The sequence below is a fragment of the Quercus robur genome, chromosome 3 (genome assembly GCF_932294415.1).
Source record: "Quercus robur chromosome 3, dhQueRobu3.1, whole genome shotgun sequence".
In the NCBI taxonomy this organism is placed as follows: Eukaryota; Viridiplantae; Streptophyta; class Magnoliopsida; order Fagales; family Fagaceae; genus Quercus; species Quercus robur.
In genome coordinates, this window is record NC_065536.1 from 61,851,757 (window position 1) to 61,872,404 (window position 20,648).

Here is a 20,648-nt window from a genome sequence, read left to right on the forward strand (position 1 = left end):
CTATTTGAATATGGCAACATTTGATAAAAGTATTCCTATTTTCTTTCTACAAATTTAGTATGTACATATGTGTAACGTGTGTCTAAATATACATAATGTCAAGCTTAGAAGAAGAAGAAAAGAAAAGAAAAATAAGGTTAAAAAAATCCTCTTAACCATTAAATAAGCTAATTTGGACATTAAACTATTTTTCATCCGTGAAATTTTAAAAAGTATGGCGTTCTCACTCTAATGAGCCTCAAACAATGTACATATGAACTTTTAGGATTAATTTTTGTTTCGCTTGTAAGAGAAAGGATTTCACTCAAGTGAAGATTGGTTGCAAATCTTCGAGTAGCTTCAATACTTGTCTTTTTACATATACCTAAGTGTTACAAACCGAAGATTGGAATGTCATCAGATATTACCGACCTAACTTCTAAATATATGGGGGGTATTTTGAAATTTTTATGTTTGAATGGAATGAGAAAAGAGAAGAATGGAAGATAATTAAAATATACTAAATTTTAGAAAATTCTAATCACCTTCCCTCTTACTATCTTCTCATATCCCCTTCCAAAAAGAAAGAGATAAAACTTTCCAAGTTTCAAAAATAAAAAAATAGAACATAAAATAATTTTTAGAGGAAAAAATAATATTTTTACCAAGCAAAAAATAAAAACGAATCAAAGAAGCTTCTCACAAAATTTTTTATTTATTTTTTATTTTTTTTTAGTACATCACGCATGGGATGGGACTAGTAGTAGTAGGACGAGTATAAAAAAACATTGTGAGAGAAAGTATGTGACGGGTGATCTATGTCAAATATGGCCTTGTGGCTTTTGATGGAGAAATCATTGGTTGCCTTATTATTCTACCATGAGGATGAATCCAAGAAGAATCAAAGGACCCCACAATCTGTGAAAGTGGTGTTGATGGGACATGAGGTATAGGGTCCCACACACACACACAAAAAAAAAAAAAAAATGGCTCTTTAGTATTGGCCAAAGACAAGCTAATCTCAGCTGCACCACATGACTTCATTAGTTGGAAGCTGAAGGGGTACCCCAGTGGAATGGGGTGGATCCATGTTCCTTAACCCATCTCTCAAATTTTTTTAAAAAATAAAAATTTTATTCAAATAATAAAAAAAAACCCATTAAAATTATATATAAAAAAAACCCAAAAATAATAAAAATAATAATAAAGAAAGAAGATGAATCTTCTCCTCCACATGCCCTCATGCTTATGGGGGTTTCAGCGTACTCTGTTTCCATGTGCAATTCTTTGCTTGACATCTCACTCTCTCTTTGTGGTGGGTTTTGTAGTTTCTTTCATTTTTAATATATATATATATATATATATATATGATTTTTGGATTCCTTTGGGCAAGGAGATATGCTTTGATAGTGATTCATCAACCACTGGTCCAGTTATGTTTTTCAGTTTTATTACTTAAAATTCTATTCCTCTGTGGCCATGTGTAGCCACATTGATCACAACCGTCCATTCAGCAGGACAATTTTATATATTTGGTCACAAGTCACAACTCGAAAAAGTGCCTATTGATGTGAGATCACTCGATCCCGTGTGTAAAAATTTGAAATGGGTTCAATGAAGACAGCTCTTTTTTTTTAGTGTATATATATATATAAATCCCACATACCATGAGAGTTTGATAGAGTAGTGGCTAGATGCGATACCTCATCTTCCATATCCACCAAAACAAAATCCATAAAAAGTAGGGTATCATAGTAAAAGAATATTGCAAAACAAGGCCAGCTAGAATTAACAAAGATTAAAATCAGACCTAGCATTCTCATCCGTAAATGCCAAAAAAAAAAAAAAAAAAAAAAAACATTTTGCTTTGTCAAAAAAATTATTTAATCTATTTTGCGAGTAAAGATTGATTCAATATTAATTCAGTTGCACTTGACCTGTTGAAATAGTAACATATGTCTATTTTTAATTACTTATTATTTTTTCAACGAGTTCAGTGCACTAAAAGCATTGGACCCAAGCCTAGTTCATATTTTACATTACTATTTTAAAAATATTTCCTACATCACATACTCTATTCTGTTACGAGTTACAACTCTATTTAAATACTTTTTTCCTATTTTCCATCATGATTATAATAATAAATCCTACATCTTATACTCTATTCTTTTTGTACGATTAAAATAATTGGATATTGAATAAAATAATGATGATTAATATATAATATATAGATGTTGCTACAGTATACCTTACTTTTAGATGTTACTGTATGCAAAATTCTCTTTTTATTTTATTTTTTTATGCATTAGGTGCTATTAGTAACGTGCAAAAAAAGATAAAAACACAAAATGGAGCATCGAATGGGAATGCACTTAGTGTTGGTTTGGTATGAGTTTTTTATTTTTTATTTGAGAGTTACAATGAAAGAGAGAGAGGATTCGATTCTTAGATGTTTTCATAAAAAATTAAAAATTAAAAATTAAAACCTAAAGATGTCAGTTGAATTACGCAACTCTTAACAATTTGGTATGGTTCATTTTATTTAGAAAATAAGTTTAGTAAAAATATAGCTATACCGTAACGAAGAAATATTACAAAACATTGTGAATGGGAATTAACAAGATGAAAACAAAAAAAAAAAAAAAAACAAATTATTGTTTTCGTGTTGGTTGGTATAACTTATTTTTATTGGTTCATTCTATTTGAATTTAAAAAAAAAAAAATTTATATAAGCAAGTTTAATTCCAAGTTTCTTTTCCGAAATATATACCCCTTTTCTTATTTTATATAAAGTTAAAGTTTATTTAAAATTTATGAATTTTTTTTTGTTTGTTTATTGTAAAATTAGTTTCGTATACTTCATGTTTCATCAACCAGAATGTCGGTTACAGAGCTTGGCTAAAAGAAGTAGTTTCCTTTTCTTATAGTGGTGCCGAGTACAATCTCTAAAAGCTGACGAAAGAAGAAAGATTCACCTAAAGTATGATCTATTTAGCTGTCAAGCTTTTATAGATGTTACCTGCATTTAGGCAAGTTTGTCCCAGTACTGAAAAACACTATAGACTATAGTCTTCGGAATAAAACTACCGTTTCAGAAAAGTTAACGGATGTTCTAAGGATATTAGTTTACGATATATTTATAGAAACTTTTTATAAGAAATGAAAAAAATTAATTAATTTTTTTAACAATTTTTTTATATTTTATGTAAAAATTGTATTAGAATTTTTAATTGATTCATTAACAAATGTCTTAAAAGCACCCGTTAACCGCATCCATATATATATTATCTCTTATAGTTTTCCAACAAAAGAAAGAAAGGTTCTTTAATACAATACCCCAGAGCCAGACAATCGGGCCCTATCATTTTGAGACTCTTCTTGCTTTTCAAGAGTAATATTCATATATTACTTTTACTTTATAATATGAACTGTAAGTGATAACCAAAAGTTATCTATTAAGTATGTTTAGTTGATATTATTTCGAAGAAAGGAATATTTTTGTAAAATTTTATTTTAATGGGTGGTACTGTCTGGGTCTCCATGGAGGCACGGACTTGTTGCAATCGTATCCCTTACATTTCACAAAACAGCAGTGACAATGAAAGATGAGACTCCATCCCCTGATTAGCACAGTTCAACTAACATCCAATAGAATATTATCACTTACTAAGAAGAAGCCTTTTTATCTTCTACCATTTATGTTGTCGATCCAGTAATCAAACAGAAACAGCCTTCATTGTCATCCTTAAAGTCTCAAATACAGTAGGACAAGGAAAGATTACTTGTTGAACTCCTTCCTTTCTTTTCTTTCTTTCTTTCTTGTAACTAGTGGTAAAAGACAGCTTGTTACTCAGATTCCCAATTAACTACACACCTAAATGCAGATCAAATCAAAAAATTAAAGATTTGCTAGGAGATATGGCCACAAGAAAAAAAAAAAAAAAAAAACTTAGCATGTGGTTCAACTAGTCTTTTCGTTTTTAGCTGAAATGAATTATCAAGAGCTTTATGTACTAGCTATTTTCTTGGGTGTGTATAGTTCCTCCATCCTACACACTAAGTTATTACAAGAAGAAATCCCTTAAGGGTAGTTCCCAAGACGCTAGCTAGAGGACAGCCAACTTCTCCGTCTCCATGAGATAATGAAGAATATCTCAACCTTACCAATTAAATGTAAAGATAAGATAAGTATGAGCTCTCAAAAAAAAAAAAAAAAGATAAGTATGCCATAAATTTGGTGAACGCTATGCAAAGAAACAAAATGTCAACTCACAACAAAAATAAACTAAAATTACTTTATAAAAGTTAGGTTACTTTATTAAAAATTGTCAACTAGTACATTTTTCTTGGTTATATTTATCTTCTTTTTTTTTTTTTTTTTTTTTCCAGGATAAAAGGGCAACAACCCTTTTGTAAAGATCAAGTGTGAAAATATCAAATGCTAAATGTTTCAAGTATCTTTATAGTTTTTTTTAGAAGAAAGTATCTTTATAGCTTGATTGTCCATCTAGAGGGTCAAAACCTCCTTCCCATATATCTAGCCATATTCTTCTTGTAATAGTCCACAATTAAGTTTGAAAGAACTTGGCTACCAACCTTAAAAGATTTTATAAACAAGGTATATATATATATATATATATATATCTTTTTTATTTTATTAAGTATTAACTCTTAAGGGTGGCTCTCAAGACGCTAGCTAGAGGACAGCTAAGTTCCTATTTCTCTGTCCCCCACGAGATGATGAAGAATATCTCAACCTTATCAATTAAATGTAAAGATAAGATAAGTATGACATAAACTTGGTGAACGCTATGCAAAAAAGCAAAATGTCAACTCACAACAAAAATAAACTAAAATTACTTTATAAAAGTTAAGTTACTTTATCAAAGATGGTCAACTAGTAAATTTTTCTTGGTTATATCCCCCGGGGATAAAAGGGCAACAACCCTTTTGTACAAATCAAGTGTAAAACTATCAAATACTAAATGGTTCAAGTATCTTTATAGTTTTTTTTAGAAGAAAGTATCTTTATAGTTTGATTGTCTATCCAAAGTATCAAAACCTCCTTCCCATATATCTAGCCATATTCTTCTTGTAATAGCCCGCAATTAAGTTTGAAAGAACCTAGCTACCATCCTTAAAAATTTCTATAAACAAGGTTATATCTTTTCTATTTTAATTATTAAGTCTTAACGATGGCTCCCAAGACGCTAGCTAGAAAACAACCAAGTTCCTATTTCTTTGTCCCTCCCCCCCCCCCCCCCCCCCCCATGAGATGATGAAGAATATCTCAACCTTATCAATCAAATGTAAAGATAAGATAAGTATGTCATAAGTTTGGTGAACGCTATGCAAAAAAGCAAAATGTCAACTCACAACAAAAATAAACTAAGGTTACTTTATTAAAGATGGTAACTAATAAATTTTTCTTGATTATATTTATATTTTTTTTCCCCGATAAAAGGGCACCTTTTGAATAGATTAAGTGTAAAAATATCAAATACTAAATGGTTCAAGTATCTTTATAGTTTGATTGTCTATCCAGAGTGTCCAAACCTCCTTCCCATACATTTAGCCATATTCTTCTTGTAATAGTTCACAATTAAGTTTGAAAGAACCTAGCTACCATCCTTAAAAGATTCTATAAACAAGGTGTGTATATATATATATATCTTTTCTATTTTATTAAGTCTAATGTATTCTTTTTTTTTTTTTTTTGGTATGCTACTTCATTTTTTCGTTGTTGTAAATCCACAAACATGTATTTGCTTCAAATGAAGTTCAAGTCGGAAGTATCTAGGCACAGTGAAGCATATAGGTAGTTTTAGATACCAATGGTAGTCAAGAATAGTATCATATAGTAATGATAAGATAGTGTATCAACTCTTGGTTAAGACATGAGAAACATAATTATAGGCAAATGTTATAATTAGAGCGTAAATCTAAAAATGTTAGTACAAGTGATAGTATCACTCATGGTTTAAAAACTAGGGGAAAAAAACTTATTAATAAGAACTATGTAAAATCTGAGCCAGAGTCTATGTCTAGTTGTCTACTACTAAAGGAACAATAGTTGACTGGGATCTCAAAAAAGAGATTAAGGAAACTTCAAATAATTTATTTATGAAATTAAAAAATATATATATTACACTCGATGAATAAGATAATTGTGATAATAACAAAATCCATTGATTATTCTATGAAACATAATATATAATGGTCCTTCAACAACAATTTGACTCTAAGTATATACTAAATATGAAAGTATTATAGAAATTTTAGACAATTGGAAACATCTTTATAAAGTTCCACAAATTTCTGTTGAAGAGAGAAAAAATAATAATTAACAAGGTAGGAAACACTTATCATGAATATGTAGATATTTCAACACACTTTCACTATGAAACAAATTTGTTTGTTTTCGATGATGACGAAGATAATCAGCTTTCAGATTTTCACGTTTAACCCAGTGATAATGTAAGTAATGAAAAGGGAAAAAAAATATTAATGAAAAAGAATAAGCTCTTGAACCTTAAACTCTTTAGTCCATAAACCATATCTATTTGTACTTATGCAAGCATTATCAATGAGAAATTCTATCAAGCCAGAATTGTCATCCAGAATCGAACCTTAGTCTGGCTATTCAATGTTGTTGGTGACGAAGGTTAAGCCCAAAAAAGTCTGAAGTGGAAAATGACCATTTCGACATCAAAGATAAATCGTTGATCCCAAGAGCGTAAGTTTTTTTTTTTTTTTTTTGAAACAATAAGAGTATAAGAAAATTAAGTGAAAGACAACTAATATTTGAGTAAAGATGGGATTGGTTATTCTTGAGTTTTTAACCGTTTGAAAAAATTATTCTTATTCCTCACTTTAGATCAATAGCTATGTTTATGAATAACTCATCCAAACACTTAAACGGTAGTGTATTTGGATGGATGGGAAGTGATTCCATTTATATTGAAAAAAAATTAAATGATCAATTTTACCCTTATAATGTCAATTTATTATGTATTTCTTTGAATTGAACAAAGGACAGGTATAATTGTCAATTTATATTATTTTTTATCATTTCTACTCATTCAAAATTTTAAATCATCGAAAGAGGAATATTTATTGTCCTCCCCCTACTTATATTTTATTTTTCTCCCTCCCCCTTGCATCCTCTATTTTCCTTAGTTTTTTGTTACTCTTGCAATCAAGTGAGAATTAATCTACTACCAAATTAAGGAGTTCTTCATGACTTCATCCCTCGAATTCAAAATTCAAATACCACAATATAGCAATTCAACATAACATAAACAGATAAACTTCAGTAAGAACTGGAGTTTTTGAGTAATCCGTCAGTTTGGTCCAGCCATGTTAAACAGACCCAGAGACCTAACCCAGACTAACAGGCCTGGAATAGGTCGAGCTAGTCTTAAAAGGCCAACAGTTGCTACCTAAACAATAGACCCAACAAGGTTCACACGATAGGAAACAACAGGCCAATAAGCCTAGACCCAAGTCTATTTTTTTTTTTTAATGAGAGACACTCAAATCCCCCACAAAATAAAAGAAAAGCCAAAATTATCTGCTTTTTACAATTATTATTCCGCTTTGCAAGCTGTTAAAATCTATATCACTAATGTCAAAATTATTATTGAAAAAAACAGAAACAAATTCTGCCTACTAACAAGCCATGTAAAAGTCCAATCCTTTTTGTCCAACCAAAAGGTATTAAGGCCGCCCTGTACTCATACAACTCCAGAAAGAACAAGAAATTAGTAGAGCCATACCGGAAAAATTCATGTGAAACTACCTAAGATTGAACTGGCACACTTCCTTAGAAGAGCAGTTTGTGCTTTTGGAATTCAGAAGAAAGCTTCACCATCCTTTATGAGTTTGCTTATGTCAGCCAGGACCAAACCAGTGACGGGCGACACCCAAACTAACAATGTACCACTACACGGAACCACCATCGGAATGATGGGTTATCAGTTAATTTAAAACATTATAACAACAGACACATGAGCAACGACAAAGGAAAAAAAAAAAAAGATTAAACAGTCGGTATGAACTCAGAATGCAGAAATATGATAATTAGGAATGTTAAAAAGAATAAATGAGTAAGGAAATTTTTTTTCTTTTTCATCTTTCTATTAATGAGAATATGACTAAACTTTTCACTATATACACGTTATTCTTTAAAAATAGTGATGTATTACACTCTAAATAGGGTACAGATACCCACAATGGGGAAAAAAATGAATGAAATTGAATATGGAATGTGTAAATTCTTTTGATAAGAATATGATACGTACGCAAAATGGCAGAGTCAATCCCTCTGAAAGTCACTGAGTATGTTCATGGGGCTGCTGATAATAATATTCAGGTTGGTTGTCAACTTGATGAGGCAGCCTCAGTCATTAACCAAAATGAAAACCAGATGACCTGAAAGATCTGCTGGAAAGATCTGGCAGCCTGCGGATTGCAATAACAGCAGCTGCCAAGGCAGCAAAGGAAGCCAAAACAAAGGCAGGAATATTTCCTCCACCAAATAAAGCATCCCACGGCCCCGCACCAAGTGATACAATCATCTGAATAAATCAACACGGTTGATATCAGCATCAACTAAATTAACAACTTTCATTTATTAATAACTTTAAAATGAAAGTGTGTATAAGCGTTTATCACAGCCAAACCAGAGTAAAAAAGGAAAAGTACTTTTATAGCCCCATCAATATCCCCAAAATTTTAAAGAATATATTACAACTTTACAAGCTGGATTAGCTACCTCTGAACTCTATCCCCAAATAATAAAGAATGAAAAAAAAAAAGAAAAAAAAAAAGAGGTGACTATGGTACATTGTTGGTGGAAATTTTTTTAGTGTGGCTAAATTGGTACATTGTAAGTAAATATAAGTATCAGAAGACACATTGAAATGAAGTTAGAATTTTTGTTGCCATAATAAGTTCAAACTAAAAATATATGGCAAACAAGCACACAAGGCAGAAAAATGCGGGGAGAAGATTAGCAGTATTAAAGAAATAAAGAAATAACAATAATAATAATAATAAATAAATAAAAAAGCATCCTCGTGGAGCTATGAAAACAAACGTGTAAATTATGGACGTTTTTAAAACACCCCTTTTTCATCAGCTGCCAAATGGGACTAACATTATGTTTGGGTTTAAAAACAGTGATGCAAGACAAAACCAAAATGATATAACAATAAAATTGAAGAGCAGAAAATAAAGGATAGGTAACCTAGGGATCAATACCTAGGTTTACTTGGAGTTAGCACCAAGCAAGAGAGAACTTCTAGGAGTCAGCACTTACACTTGGTTGGAGTCAACACCAACCATTGGAAAATTTTCAAAGAAATTTTATTAATAAAAAAACTGTTATCCATCTCATTAGGAATGCAATATATGCTTATATAAACTTTTTGGACTAAACCCTAATTCCAATTCTACTTGACTTAGTAAGCCTAATTCTAAATGACTTGGGAAAACTCAATTATTGAATTACACACCCAAAAATAAAAACCCTTACTCTCTAATTAATAAAATACTCATAACCTAATTAGCAACTAAAATCTAAAATAAAAATCTACCTGACCAATAAAAATACAATTGACTCCCAAAATTAATAAAGCCAAATTACGCAAAATATTTCTTTGCACTTCCCGCATCACTCACTTTTTAAGACCGAAAACTAGGTAAACAAATGGGCACTTAACTAGTAAACTACAAAACAATAATAAGATTTAGATTGTTGTTTTAGGACTTTTTCCATTCCAACTTTGTAAAAAATGTAACCTCTTACAAATTTTAATGAGGAAAATGAGCAGAAAATAAGGAAGAATGCATGGAAATACCTGTGGAACAACAATTGCAAGATTTAGCACTCCAATAGCCAGCCCTGTATAGCCATACAAACTCTTCAGAATTACAACTAGATAAAGATCGTAACAATAAGAAATAAAGAAGAAATTGTTACAAACCTTGGCCGCCACCAGAATCAGCAGTCAACTCTGCTGTGACAGAAAATGGAACACTGTATGTAATCTGCAACACACAAACAATCAATACCAGCAAACACATACATCTGAGGGCAGAAATGGAGACAAATCAAGTAATACTGCAAGGAAAATATGCTTACAGCAAGGGGAAAGCCAAGAAGAGCAAATACAATCAAGGAAGCTATCCTGATTGCTGCACTCCCACCAATTACATGTTGAATCCCTTCAGAATATTCTTGGACGGATACCAAACTAATGATAGCAGTGCCTGCCATGCAGACAAACACAATAAAATTGCTCATTGCCCATACTAGTCTTGCCCCAAGCCACTGACACATTGGCTCAATAAGGAAAGAACTAATGCCAAGAACAACCTATACCACAAGAAATATGAAATTTCTTTTAGATAATTATTTGGCAAGATACCTCTCAAAAAAAAGATAACTGTTTAGCAAGATAAGACGCTATTTACAAATTTCCATTATCAAGTTGTGAAAAATATTCTTATTGTAATTTGAATAAAGAATGAGTCATTTCAAATAAAATTTAAAATTACAGATGCTCAATTTTTGAGTTCTTACTGAATTCAATAGCAAACCAAATGCACCTTCTCTGACACCTTGATCATACTTTTGTACTTCAGAAAGGTTTCCTTTTGGATCTCCATGATAAACTTCCCTCCCCATCCAATCAGTATCAAAAAGAAAGAACGGGAACCAGGACAGCTGCATTTAAGATTATAATTGCAAACATCATTAGGTTAATATGGAGGGTTGAACCAGCAATCATCACATAAAAACACTAATCTAACACACGCACAGAGTAATGCGAAAGTAATGGCAGATGAGGCCCAGGCCTCCAACACATGACATAAGTAGAAATATTTGTTTTTAAAAACTTAACAAAATTCCAAATTAGAAACTTAGTTACTATAAGTCAATAAATTTTTTTTTTAATACTCAACAAAAAAGAACATTTTTAATCTTACTTTTTAGTGTCCATTTTAATAAGAAGATACCAATTTGTTTTCAAAATAAATCTCAATTGTCTCATTTCTCCCTCAAGATAACCCTTAACTTTCTGTAAAAATCTTCATTATGCTTCTCTCCTTCCCCCCACCCCCATGTTTGTTGATTCAATCATTCTTCACATAGGATAGATTAGGGAACTCTGTCTGCATGTGCTTGTGGTGGGATTTTGAAAAGAAAGAAAGATGATCTTGAGATTGGCCTAGTTTGCAACCAAATTAGGTTTGAAAAGTTTGAATCTTGGAGCTAGAGGATTCCAAGTTGTAGAAATTCTAGGCAGCATCAAAATTAGCATCTTATGACTAGTTTAATGGTTTATTTGGTGGCTAACAAGGAAAAATATAAAGTTCTAGAGTATTGATAGGTAGGGAACATGGTGTGATCTGGGATTGCTAAGAGAGAATATCGTTGCTGTTCAGGAGCTGTATGAAAATTTTGTGAACAATATTGGCATGCCAAAGAAGAAGAGAACAAAAGAACAAAATACTCTACGCACTCTTGCCCCAAAACAAACAATAATCCATTAATCAAAATCTTTAAATTCTTTGAAAGCATTGAGCACAAATGTAAAAGATTCTTAAATTGACTCTAGGAACACGGCCACATTAAAAATATGGCAATTCTTGAAAACTATGATACAACACAGTGAGAACACAACAATTAATTTATTAATATATATATATATATATATATATATATATTTCATAACTTCATCTGGGTCTGTTCTTAGTATCATATATTTGTTTATAGCTGGTCCCAATCCCAGGAAAAGGAGAAGGGTAGCGGTAGGTTAACAGCTAGCGTAAACTTTAGTCACTCGTTGGGGGTGTCCCTAAGTTACATGTAGCTAACCCAAACTAAGCTGTTAAGGATCCATAACTGATCCCAAAATTTTGGGACTAAGACTTTGTAGGGATTTATAGGCCAGTTTTTAGGATTGGAAAGCCTTGAGGGTTTGGTTATAGCTTGGAAATGAGATGAGACTGGTGTTTGATTTGAGATTTTGGTAGATTGAAGATTAGGGTTATTTTTTAACGCCTTGGGAACTTCAAGTATAGTATGGGAATATTAGAATGTGAGTGGTTGACGAGGGTTCTTGAAGGAATATGCAAGTAGAATTTGATGACAATGCAACAAGGGTTTCAGAGCAAGCATCAGGTGATGGATCTAGAGGATGGATTGCATGAATGTGGTGAGTGATGGAATAGATTGACTTTTTCAAGAGTCACCTCTGCCAAGATGAGACTACTTCTAGGGAGTCTTTACCTCCAAGAAATTAACAAGAGAGAAAACAAGACTAAGCAATCAAAATGACTATTCTTCATTCAAAGGTCCAAATGAGAGTTACAACACCTATTTATAAATCACTTGCCCTATTCTAAGTGGCCACACATGACTCAATAATTGGTTTACTAATTAGTGCTCACAAGAATTAGCACGTGATTAATGAGTTACATGTGCTTGAACCCTAACTAGCCCGACTTAGTCTAGTTACTAGTAACTAACTTGCAACTAACAAACCCTTATATGTGCCAATCATGCAATCTGATCCAAACAATCAAAATGCTCTTGGTTGACAAATCAAGGTTGATCCACATGCATGGGAGTGAGGGAAATCTGTCACAAAAATATAAGAGCATTTGGACAAGGGATTGCCGTTCAACACTAAGTAGTGATGGAAGTGCTGATAAGGCCCTTGGGTCTGCCGATCAGCACTTCCTACAATGCTAGGATTTTTTTGTGTTTCTCAACTTCATGTGAGTTGCCAACAAAAGTACATTGATTTACCTTTTTTCAAAATAATAATAATAAACATTTTTCCGGTTTTAAAAATAAAGAACTGTTTTAATAATAAAATTTTTTGGGGGGATAAGCGTTCGTTCTCTTTTGGGGGTAATCGATGTTCTAATAATAAAGCTGACATAAAAAAAATTAAAAAAAAAAAAGTAAAAGAGAGAGAGAGAGAGATTATAACAGAACATATTTATCTTTGGTCAATTTGTGAATAAAGAGCACACACCTAAAACATAACAAAGAAAATAAAAGGAGAATCAGATACGACATTAAAAAAATAGTTAAAAAAAAAAAAAAAACCTAATGATAACTTTCTAAGTGAAAAAACAATTATTTAACTCCAAAATTTCAATTGACTTGACCTTCCAAACCATAAATCTTAGAATCTACAAAGTTGCGAAGAACAGCAAATGAATCTTTGATAGCTGCATCAATACTATCCCTTATCTTAGGCAATTGACAGAAAGCATTGATATAGGCATTTCTTTTTACCCTTAAATGAATGCCACACCCTATTATACTGCAGTGTGATTTGGTAAGAAATAGTTGGCATCCTTCATCTTCTTTATTATAATGCAACGTTGTTGAAGGTGTTTGACATCCTGCCATGTCTAAAATGTACAAAAGGAATATAAATAGCTATATTTATCTTCTTCAATTCATAAATTGAGAACCTAGTGATATACTTAGTTTTATAATGATAACTTTGATTTGCAATTTTTTTTCCATTTGATTATATATGAAAATAGTTGCACTTATTCCATATATTCTTTGCTATAGTTCACAGATTATACAACTTAGTAGTTCAAACTTCTTTTTAAAGGCTTTACATCATATAATTTTTGTTTTTGTATTGGAGCTAAATGTTCCTTTCACCAACTTTCGTAATACTCAATATCTGAAAATTACATCATTCCCAAATCATACTTAAATCTCCATGTTTAAAAATACAATCAATGAGTTAAACAATAAACAATTACAGATTTTGTCAGTACAACTTGATAGATTAAAACTCTCAACGTTGAAGTTCATCTCAAATACTCAAGCCCCTACAAAATTACTCTATAATAAGATCATATTAGTTCAAAATTAAATTACAAATTTATAGGTATATGCAAGTTTCCATTTCAAGTAAACTTATCCATTTGACTTATTTCTTTTTATCAAGTAAAAACAAATATGCTAATAGTTAATATCCATGCAAGACTGAGATATACCATAAGACCAATAAGCTGATTCAAAGATCTTACTAACAACCTCTTGGCCTAAAAAAAGTAATCTTTCTTAAGGTCAAAGCAAAATATGAACAGCAAATTGACTAACAACTAATTTGAAAGTAATACACAGAAACAGGAGATATTGATATAAGAACTGGAGTGCTTACCCAACTTAGAGCCATAACAATAAGCACTGAATGCATCGAAGGCGGCAAATGCCTTAAACTAGTCAACAAATTGACTAACACAGATCCCGGGCCATCATTAACGCTTTCATTTTGATGATCCTCAACTATAGAGGTGACCTGTGTTAGGTTTCTATCCCTTTCACCATTGGCATTATCATTAATTGGCATATCAGGCATTGACTTTGAATGATCAAGGCCATTTTGTTGAGGATCATCCAATAAAGGTGAAGAATCCGACAGATGCTGGGGCTGATTCACAGTAAGTGGAACCTCATTTGCAAAATAAAGTGTCACAAGTGTGCAAAGAGTCAGGAAAATCTGCAGATACACCAAACACCATTCTTCGACTCAGAATCGTACAATTTGATGCCAGCAGAACACATACAGTTGCAAACTGCTTTTTTTAAAAATAATATTAATTAACTAATTAAAAAATATGTGAACTTTTGAACTACTAAAAAGGTAGGTGTATAAAAAGAAGAAAGAAATTTCAAAGCTATGTCAATATGGATTTCCTTTGTCAATCAGAACCTAGAGCAATTACTTATAGGGAACTATTATTTCCATACTGATAATATCTTCTTCCAGGCTCCTCTCTCTTACACATGCGGGGCCCATTTTGGGTGTAAAAATAGCATTTCCACAACTTAAAATAGGCATGTCCTAATCAAATTTAACATGCTATAATACACAAGTTTCTGAGAAAGCATTTCCCCAACTTAAAGTAGGCATGTCCTAATCTAATAATTACTTATAGCATTTCCTCGTGAAAGGGTTTCCTTTTTCATTTGGACAGCGGTTTGGGGGAATATTCTCACTTATGAAATTTTAGGAAGAGAGACTACATTATAGTGGACTGGTGCTGCATGTGCCTATGTAGTGGGAAGACTGTGGATCACCTTTTGATGCATTGCAATGAGGCGAGGCCTATCAGTTGTGGAGCTTTGTCATCCGATCTTTGGGGATCTACAGGGTCCTACTGGAGAGAGCAATTGATCTTATGTTTGGCTGGAGGAATTGGTTGGGTAAACATTCTTCAGCCATTTGGAATTTGGTTCCATTATTCTTGATGTAGACCATATGGCGGAAACGCAATAGGAGAACATTTGATGATGTGGTGAGTACAGGGATCAGCTACTACCCACCTTCATAGGCTCTCTGTTTGATTAATACCGTGTAGGGGGTTTTAAGCATAGAGATTTGATTCCATTATTTTTAGAGTCTGTCCTTTTGTACATAATTGTTCTGAATTTTTTGTAATTCTTTAGGCTACCTGTGTTCATTGTACATGAAGTAGTCTTCATTTATTAAAACTATTCTTACTTATCAAAATAAAATAAAAATTGTGCTTCATTTACATATGATAAACCATGTAAGAAGTCACAATAATAGATACCATAATACACATGATTGACAGGAAAAAAATAATATTTTTTTCAAATAAATGTCAGAGAAGCAATTAACTATATAAAATGGGAAAGATTCATGCAAGTATACTAACTCACCACCGCAACAAGGAACGCTGCTTTGAGATTTCCACAAGCATCACAGCAAGCACTACTTGTCAGGAATGGAAACCATCTGCTCATAAATGAATTTCTCAAATAAATTAATCTCCACAAAAACTTAAGTGTTGAATTTGAACAATGAAAACACAAAATCATATTTCAACTGAGACAAACCAGAGTGGGAAGTGCAAGACACAGAGTTTCTTTAAGTCTATATGGTTGATTTTTTAATAATAAAAATTTAAAAAAATGGGGAATGAATTATGATATCTAACCAGAGATGAAGGAATGCATCAAACGAATCACATAAAGACATGCACAAGCCAAATCTACAGAAACAGCATATTACAACTAAACAACATTCAAGGGGTGTCACCTGTGCCAACTTCCACTAGCACCGGCAGAGTATCCTAGAATGTTTCCAACAGCCATCCATGAGCAAAATACAGCATTTGCTGAATTACGTTGATCGGGCCCTAAAAATATAGTCATAACATAAGTTATAATGTTTTGCATTAGCATGTAGTTTGTAAGTAAAACATGTAAATAAAGATTGAGTTCCTAGGTCTCACTAAATTATAAGAACCCAAATGGAAAAGATATAGGAGTAAAAAAATAAGCCACCTGATAGATCGGCCAGAAGAGCACGAGCTGGTCCCTACAAACAATAAAAGTTCCATTGTTTGCTCACATTCATGGTGGTTAATGGCATAAGATTTAAATTGCAGTGATTGGAAACCAGAAATAAATTGTTTTAAGAAGCCTTACCTGCACTGTATTGTTGGCAAGATCCAGCATCCAGAAACCAATAATAAAGACAATAGCTGCCCTAGTCCGGGTACCTTTGTAAATACTGCATTTGCATAGATGAGTGTTTTTAAACCTCAAATATTCCATATATGTGAAATAGAAAAAACAAAGAATCAAGAGGAGGCAATAAGAACCTGCAATGCTCCTTCGTGTCACCTAATATATATCCAATGTCTGCAGAAAACCCGATTAATATCACCTATATTGCAAGACATAGTTTAGCTAATATAAAAAGCTGTAGACAACAACAAATATAAGAGATCCAAGAGTTCCTAACACTTACTGCTACTGAGATCATGATAGATCCTACAAAAATGAATGGCCGTCTTCTTCCATATTTAGAAGTGCATTTATCACTCCAAATACCGACACATGGTTGAACCTGAAAAATAATAAGCAAGTAACTCAAGATCGTAACTATCGGAATTCGGAAGCAGACATATATTAAGTACCCGTTTGGGTTCAGCTGAAACAGACCCAGCGTCTGCATTTCAGCGTTTTCCTTTTTTTTTTATTCTTTTTTTGTGAGAACGTGCACTGGTGTTTTTTTCTTTTCCAAAGGGTCCCGTGCACTGTTCACGAGACCCACAAACCTCTTTTTTCAACAAAATTTTCATTAAAAATGGATCTCACGGCACTATTCACACATTTAAAAATTATTTTGCTACGGTATTTTCAGTTTTCAGCAAAATAAGCGGTATCCAAATACACCCTAAGGTGACAAATATGTAGAAGAAATTTAAGACTGTATTGCATGAGCACATCTATAGACAATTAATAAATCACCACAGACACAAACATCAAAGGGCATCAAGGGGTTCAGAAAAATCAAGAGGCATCATAGATTCATAGTGCACAGGATCTGAAGTACCAGAAGACATTGATGAAGCTTATGAAACATTTTTTATTTTTTTCATTTTCTGTAGAAATGACAAGAAAATTAAGAAGCTATAGAAACTATCCATTCCTATGGACAAATTGTAACCAATTGAAGCAGACACCCAATACAGGCCTCCTATTTTCCTTATTTACTATTTGGGTTGTTCTTGGTACTACATAACGAATCTCTCAAACTAAAGGTAGTATTCAACTGCTACAATGCATAGTGTAGTCAAAGTCCATTGTGGCAAATATTATAAATCATCTTCATTAAGCGCAAGTACTTTCTATTGAAGGTGGCACTACTCAACATGCAAGTTGCTCCTTTCATTTTCATTTTGTCTATTTGCATGTGATGGCTTTTGGGGGGAAGGCATACTCTTTTCAAACAGAAACAAGCTATAAGATAGAATTCATTAGATAAACAAACACATGACTAGAAACGGTTTGCATTCCATATTGATTCCAACATGATATGATGATGTGTGATATATTGGTAAGAATTAAAAGGGGCAATACATACCAAATCATACAAAGCGGATAAAAAATAAATAAATAAATAAATAAAAACTGGACCATCAGTCACACAGTGAGAAAACCAAAAAAGAAGGAAATAAAGTGATTGCCATCACCTACCACAAGACCAGTAATAGGGCCACAGAGCCAAATAAATGAAGAAAAGGCATGCTCTATTCCAAGTGTCTGCAACAATTAGTTGAGAGCATTAATCAGAATGAAGCTCAAGCATAAAATTAAAAAGAACTCAATACAGTTTGACTGATCAAGGCAGAGATACCATAAACCATCAAACCAATAATGAATAAACTGTGAGAAGATAACAAATTGCATCAATTTAAGCTGGAAAAAAATTCAGAAGAACAGAGATGATAATGATATTACCATTAAACATCCTTTTACATAGTAACAGTTGAAACAGTTCTGTTTCACACTTAAAAATTTGAGCTTTCAACATTCTCTAGAATCTCGATGCTACAAGCATTCAATGCATTTGTGATACCAAATATGACCATGTTATTTTATTTTGGTCATTATTTAGTTGTCAATTTTGACAGCAAGGGAGGTGGGTAGGAGAGTTGGAGCTAAGGCATCCTATACTTTAGCATACATAATGGTAAGGCTCCATGCAAAGTAGCAATGGGAGAATGGCTATTGATTGACAAGTTTCTTAGAAAGCGGATTTATAAGTTCTCTAAACTCATCTTCAATTCATAATGTAATTTTTTTTAAATCTGGAATTATGTTAGGTGATACCATCCAAACATTGTAAAAACGGGTTTTGTTTAGCAGAAACAGACAAAAGTCTTCAAACATTATACTTTCCTCAAAAAGTAGATTTTATTCTCCTTTTTCCAAATAAGAAATTGCATTAAATTAGGCATCAACAATCAAGAGCTATATTTTGTATTGAATTCAAATTGGTGCAACTATTTTGTCCTTTTTTGGTAGGTACACATGCGGCCAGTAGTTCTTCAACTCACAACCCCGCCCATCCACTTTGCTCTTAAATAAAGAGGACATTGAACTCGCGCTCATTACTCATTTGTGCAATTAGTTGTCTTTTTTCATTCGGAGTTCTAAAAAGAATGTCAACATTGATGCAATCAACTTTTTTGTGCACAAGTGATGTACACGGCCAATTATACTTCTCTCTTGAAAATTGTGAAGGAAAAAATAAAACCACTAAACATAGGATTTCATTAATGAGTGCCTAATGACTTAATGCATTCATTGTTAGTGCTAGAATCACATGGTTAAATGATTAAATTTACTATATCGCAATAGCCAAAGCTTCTGAGACAATTGGTAATTTAACATAATATCAGACAAGCCGTAATTTAACAGTTATATTATTTTTTTTTTTTCCTTTTTCAGAAAAACAAGGTCAACTATACACAAATATCAAGAAAAACAAATAATCTCATCTCGAATATCGATTTAAATCATCCAAGGGAAAAGTTAATAGATGCCTAAGGAAAACTACTTTTAGAAATTTTTTAGAAACTATGTTGACAGCTTTTTATATTTCCTAAACCTGTTAACATGACCTATCATTGAAATCTACATTTTTTCTCTTTTCAATCAATGCTGCATTATATACCTACTAATTGAACATTTAGTATAGGACAAACCAAACATCCCATTGAGAAATTTCAATTTCCCTCTATACACAATGACATCAAAATCAGCGGCACTCAAAATCACAAACTCCCTGTAATTCTCTCAATCTTAAAGAAGCATCTAAATTCTCAATCAAACAGTTTCAAGCTCCTCAGATCCGAATCGAACAAAAACGAAAACAAATTTGAAGAGAGAGAGAGAGAGAGAATGGACCTGAATGTAGGGAGTCAAAAGAGAGAGCTGCAAGGCCCAGCCGAATTGGACGCCGGCGGCGATGGTGCAACTGAGAACAAGAGTCGCCAAACTACAATTCTGTTTCTCTCCGGGAAGAGGCGGAGACGAAGACGGAGGAGGAGGAGAAGAAGAAGAATTGAGATCGATCCGGTGGTTTGGGGAGGGGGAGCCGATGTCGACGTCGACGACTCCAACCATTTCCACTTCCGCCGCATCGTCCTTCAGGTTCTTGTACGGAAACCGGATCGACACTGACTCGGTCTTCCCCGCCATGACTCGGACGCTGACTCGGTTGCGATCGGTTTCAACCGCCTCACATTCAAGAAATTTTCGATACTGAGTTTAGGTCTTTTGGCTTCTTTTTTCTTGGAAGAGAGATCTGGATGTTGAATTTGGATTTGGATTTAAAGAATTAGGGGAAATTTTTCAGAGAGAATTTTCGGCGGGTACGGTGGTGTGAATGTGTCAGAGAAAGAGACAGAGATCAGTCTGTATATGTTTTGCTACGCTGCAGCACCACGAAGAGTCATAGGCTACATACCAAAAATAAATAAAAATTGACAAAATTTTTTTTTTTTACCGGGAAAATCTGTCATATCAACAAAAATCAAATTTTCTATAAAAAAACAAATGTCAAATTTTTTTTTTCTTCTAGACTTTATCTTTTGTTAATTATCTATTTTTTGTTATTAAATTTATTATAAGATCTTCTCAAAATAAATTATTATGAGAAAAAATAGTCAAATTAAATTTTACAAAAATTATAATTTCTTTTTTATGGGTGAAAAAGATCATGATTTTGTCATTGGTCTATTATTCAATTATTTAATTTTTTTTAAAGAAAAAAAATCATTTTAATTTTAGG

General features: G+C 32.5%; 1 protein-coding gene across 2 annotated transcripts; it reads right to left on the minus strand.

Annotated features, from left to right (window-relative positions):
• Positions 1–8,088: 8,088 nt before the first annotated feature.
• LOC126718749 (sucrose transport protein SUC3) lies at positions 8,089–20,297 on the minus strand. 2 transcript variants are annotated; one of them, XM_050421085.1, is made up of 14 exons: positions 19,763–20,297; positions 18,047–18,112; positions 16,815–16,913; positions 16,666–16,730; positions 16,490–16,574; positions 16,346–16,379; positions 16,098–16,197; positions 15,719–15,794; positions 14,193–14,531; positions 10,594–10,711; positions 10,127–10,254; positions 9,969–10,032; positions 9,843–9,886; positions 8,089–8,558 (listed from the first exon to the last, which is right to left on the minus strand). In XM_050421085.1, the coding sequence occupies exons 1-14, from the start codon at positions 20,054–20,056 to the stop codon at positions 8,388–8,390; spliced, it is 1,683 nt and encodes a 560-aa protein (XP_050277042.1). In that variant the 5' UTR covers positions 20,057–20,297; the 3' UTR covers positions 8,089–8,387. The 2 variants fall into 2 exon arrangements, with proteins under 2 accessions (XP_050277042.1, XP_050277041.1); XM_050421084.1 differs by having other exon boundaries at positions 10,127–10,360; positions 10,568–10,711; positions 19,763–20,296.
• Positions 20,298–20,648: the final 351 nt, after the last annotated feature.

Excerpts from the sequence above, each read along its gene's own strand:
- LOC126718749 (XM_050421084.1), bottom strand. The coding sequence starts at position 20,056 with ATGGCGGGGAAGACCGAGTCAGTGTCGATCCGGTTTCCGTACAAGAAC. Across the intron at positions 16,380-16,489 it reads TTGCCAACAATACAGTGCAG|GGACCAGCTCGTGCTCTTCT; the intron begins GTAAGGCTTCTT and ends TATTGTTTGTAG. Across the intron at positions 14,532-15,718 it reads CAGCGTTCCTTGTTGCGGTG|ATTTTCCTGACTCTTTGCAC; the intron begins GTGAGTTAGTAT and ends GTGTATCTGCAG.